The 2502-nt window shown below is 46.0% G+C and overlaps 1 protein-coding gene across 2 annotated transcripts; it reads left to right on the top strand.

Moving 5' to 3' along the window:
• The first annotated feature begins 348 nt into the window (after positions 1-348).
• LOC109398643 (PIN2/TERF1-interacting telomerase inhibitor 1) lies at positions 349-2194 on the top strand. 2 transcript variants are annotated; one of them, XM_062850717.1, is made up of 4 exons: positions 349-478; positions 538-653; positions 717-1912; positions 1977-2194. In XM_062850717.1, the coding sequence occupies exons 2-4, from the start codon at positions 551-553 to the stop codon at positions 1998-2000; spliced, it is 1323 nt and encodes a 440-aa protein (XP_062706701.1). In that variant the 5' UTR covers positions 349-478; positions 538-550; the 3' UTR covers positions 2001-2194. The 2 variants fall into 2 exon arrangements, with proteins under 2 accessions (XP_062706701.1, XP_019526573.3); XM_019671028.3 differs by having other exon boundaries at positions 717-2194.
• Positions 2195-2502: the final 308 nt, after the last annotated feature.

Below are 2502 nucleotides of genomic sequence, written 5' to 3'. Positions count from 1 at the left end.
CTGCATGTTTGAAAGAGAAAGGTGAATAAACGTCAGCAAGCTCTATTTAGCGTGTTACACTGATCTGACAGCTCTGACAGTAAGGGACTAAACATAAATTACGTAAAGTGAGTACCGAGGATTGTTCACAATCTGCGAACTTGACTGCGGAAAAAATTACGACCATACGCCGCTGATCAAAGTCTAATTCCGAAAGTGTGTAAGGATCAACCCGATTGACGATTGACCCGATTGCACCTTTAATATTTTTTAGTAGTTTTTCGTGTGAATTCGTTAAATTGAAATTCGTGTGTACTCACATTTTACCGAGTGTCTCAACTCAAGTGTATCATCATTCACGGTCGCTCCCTTCCTCTTGTCAATAAACGTCACACTCACGCGTGCATGCATTTAGTGTTTTTATTTATCTTTTCGTACGCGAAGTCTTTTCGCCTTGGTCGGTGGTGCTCCGAAAATTCGTACAATTTTACGTTTTTCCGTAAGTCTAAAACACCAAATTGTTCCCTTTTGCGTTTGACAACAACTCAGATCCCTTAGGAAGCCTGCCGCGATGGGTGACTATCTGGGATCGGTCGCTCTGCCGAGCATGAAGATGCGCCAGCGAAAGCTCTGCCAGATCAAGCAACAGCCACGTGCGGCACCCGTCTACAATGGTAAGTGGGGATTCGGATTTTGAGGTGGTCTTTTTGGGAGACTGTATACTTTGTTAATTACAGATTCCAGCAATTTCGGCGTGCGGATGCTGGAGAAACTGGGTTGGTCCGAGGGCAAGGGACTGGGTAAGCGCGAAGATGGCATGTCGGCACCTATTCTGCCCAAGATGAAACAGGACGCGGAAGGGTTCGGCTACGCGGGCGAGAAGGACGACCACTGGACCCAGCACGATCAGGATTTTAACCAGCTGTTGAAATCGCTGAACGGCGAAGAGGCTCCTCCGGTGGATGAGGTAGATATGGCCAAAATGAAATCACTGGAGGAGAAGTCCAAGAATTCGCGGGCTCGGGTTCACTACAAAAAGTTTACCCGGGGCAAGGACTTGACCAGGGCCAGCGAGAAAGATTTGGCAAACATTTTTGGGAAGAAAACGTTGGAGGAGGTGAATAACCAGAAAGTGGAGGTTGTAAAAGCTGTGGAAAAATATTCCAGTGAGGATAAATCAGACTCCGACGAAGGTAACATCTTGGGACTGACAACAATCAAAGCGACTATGTCCTTGCAAGATTACTTCAAAAGTAAGATGCAAGAAAAATTTGGCCAAGTTAAACAGACCCCTGCGGTCGAACCAGAATCTAATATTGAGACAGAAGAAACATCTTCAAAAAAGAAATCTAAAAAATCTAGAAAGAGCATGGAAGGTGACATCGATAAAGTCGAGATGAATCCCACTCCCGAAGAAGTAGTTGAAGAGTCTGAAGAACCTATCAAAAAGAAGAAAAAGAAAAAGCGGTCCAAAGTAGATGATGTCGACCGAGCTGAGGAATCAAAGGCAGAGCCTAATCATGCAGAGGAAGAACCTGTGCAGGAGGAACCTCCTAAGAAAAAATCTAAAAAAAGCAAGCGATCGAAAGTTGAGCAGGAAGAGCTTGCAACCGGGGAAGAGGATGAAAATCCGCTCGCTTTGAGCGAAAATAAATCGGAACAGTTGGATGATAATACATTGGTTGAAATCGGTGAGCCTTCACCAGAGGAACCGGTTACAAAAAAGAGCAAAAAGAAAAAGCGGAAACGTTCCGATGAACAGGTTGACCCAACAGAACTCCAAACTCCTTTGGATGAAGCTCCCGTGGAGGAATTCTCCGCGGCGGATAGTACCGGAAACAAACAGAAGAAAAAGAAGAAATCCGACCCCAAAGAGGAGCTCACCGAAGAACAGCAGCAGCAGCAAGACGACGAAATAACGTGTCGCGTGAAGGTTAGTGTGTTGAAACAGCTGGACGAGAGCGGCTTTCCCGGATCTAACTTTGGAGATATTGTAGGCTACGGGCTGTCGAACGAGGTGAAATTGATCAGGCGGGAGAGCAAACAGCAGAAGCAGGCACTGGAGAAGCATCGGTTCATCCAGCAAAAGCAGACCTCCACGCAGCGGAAGAGACAGATGCTGAAGAAGGTAAGTGCGTTCGATCGAATATGATGAGAGAGCTCCGGACAAGTTGTTGTAATATACGTCGATAGTTAAGCTGCGCAAGATTTCGAACGATGCGTGTGGTTACTCTGAAAGAACTTGCCTTACGACTTTCACGGGTTGATATTCGGCATTCTAGTAGCGTGTCCTGCCCACCATATCCTTCTGATTTTGACAACCGCAGAGTGTAGCGAGCGCGTGGCTCACCCTTTGCCACGGATAAACCTAGAACCAATAGAACCAACTAGTTCACTATTGGATAGCTTTTGATGTCCTGGTCAACTTTGGTGCCGAGGACGACATTCTTCTATGTAGTCTGATTCTTGAGATACAGCAGCTAAGAATTTTTAGGTCTTACTAGCGCCACCTAGCGGATAAAC

Source organism: Aedes albopictus, chromosome 2 (genome assembly GCF_035046485.1).
Source record: "Aedes albopictus strain Foshan chromosome 2, AalbF5, whole genome shotgun sequence".
Lineage (NCBI taxonomy): Eukaryota > Metazoa > Arthropoda > Insecta > Diptera > Culicidae > Aedes > Aedes albopictus.
This window is presented reverse-complemented; position numbering and strand designations above follow the sequence as displayed.

What these genes read in the sequence shown, in the direction of transcription:
- LOC109398643 (XM_019671028.3), top strand. Translation starts at nt 551, where the DNA reads ATGGGTGACTATCTGGGATCGGTCGCTCTGCCGAGCATGAAGATGCGC. An exon ending in TGCGGCACCCGTCTACAATG is followed by an intron (nt 654 to 716) that starts GTAAGTGGGGAT and finishes TGTTAATTACAG; the next exon opens with ATTCCAGCAATTTCGGCGTG.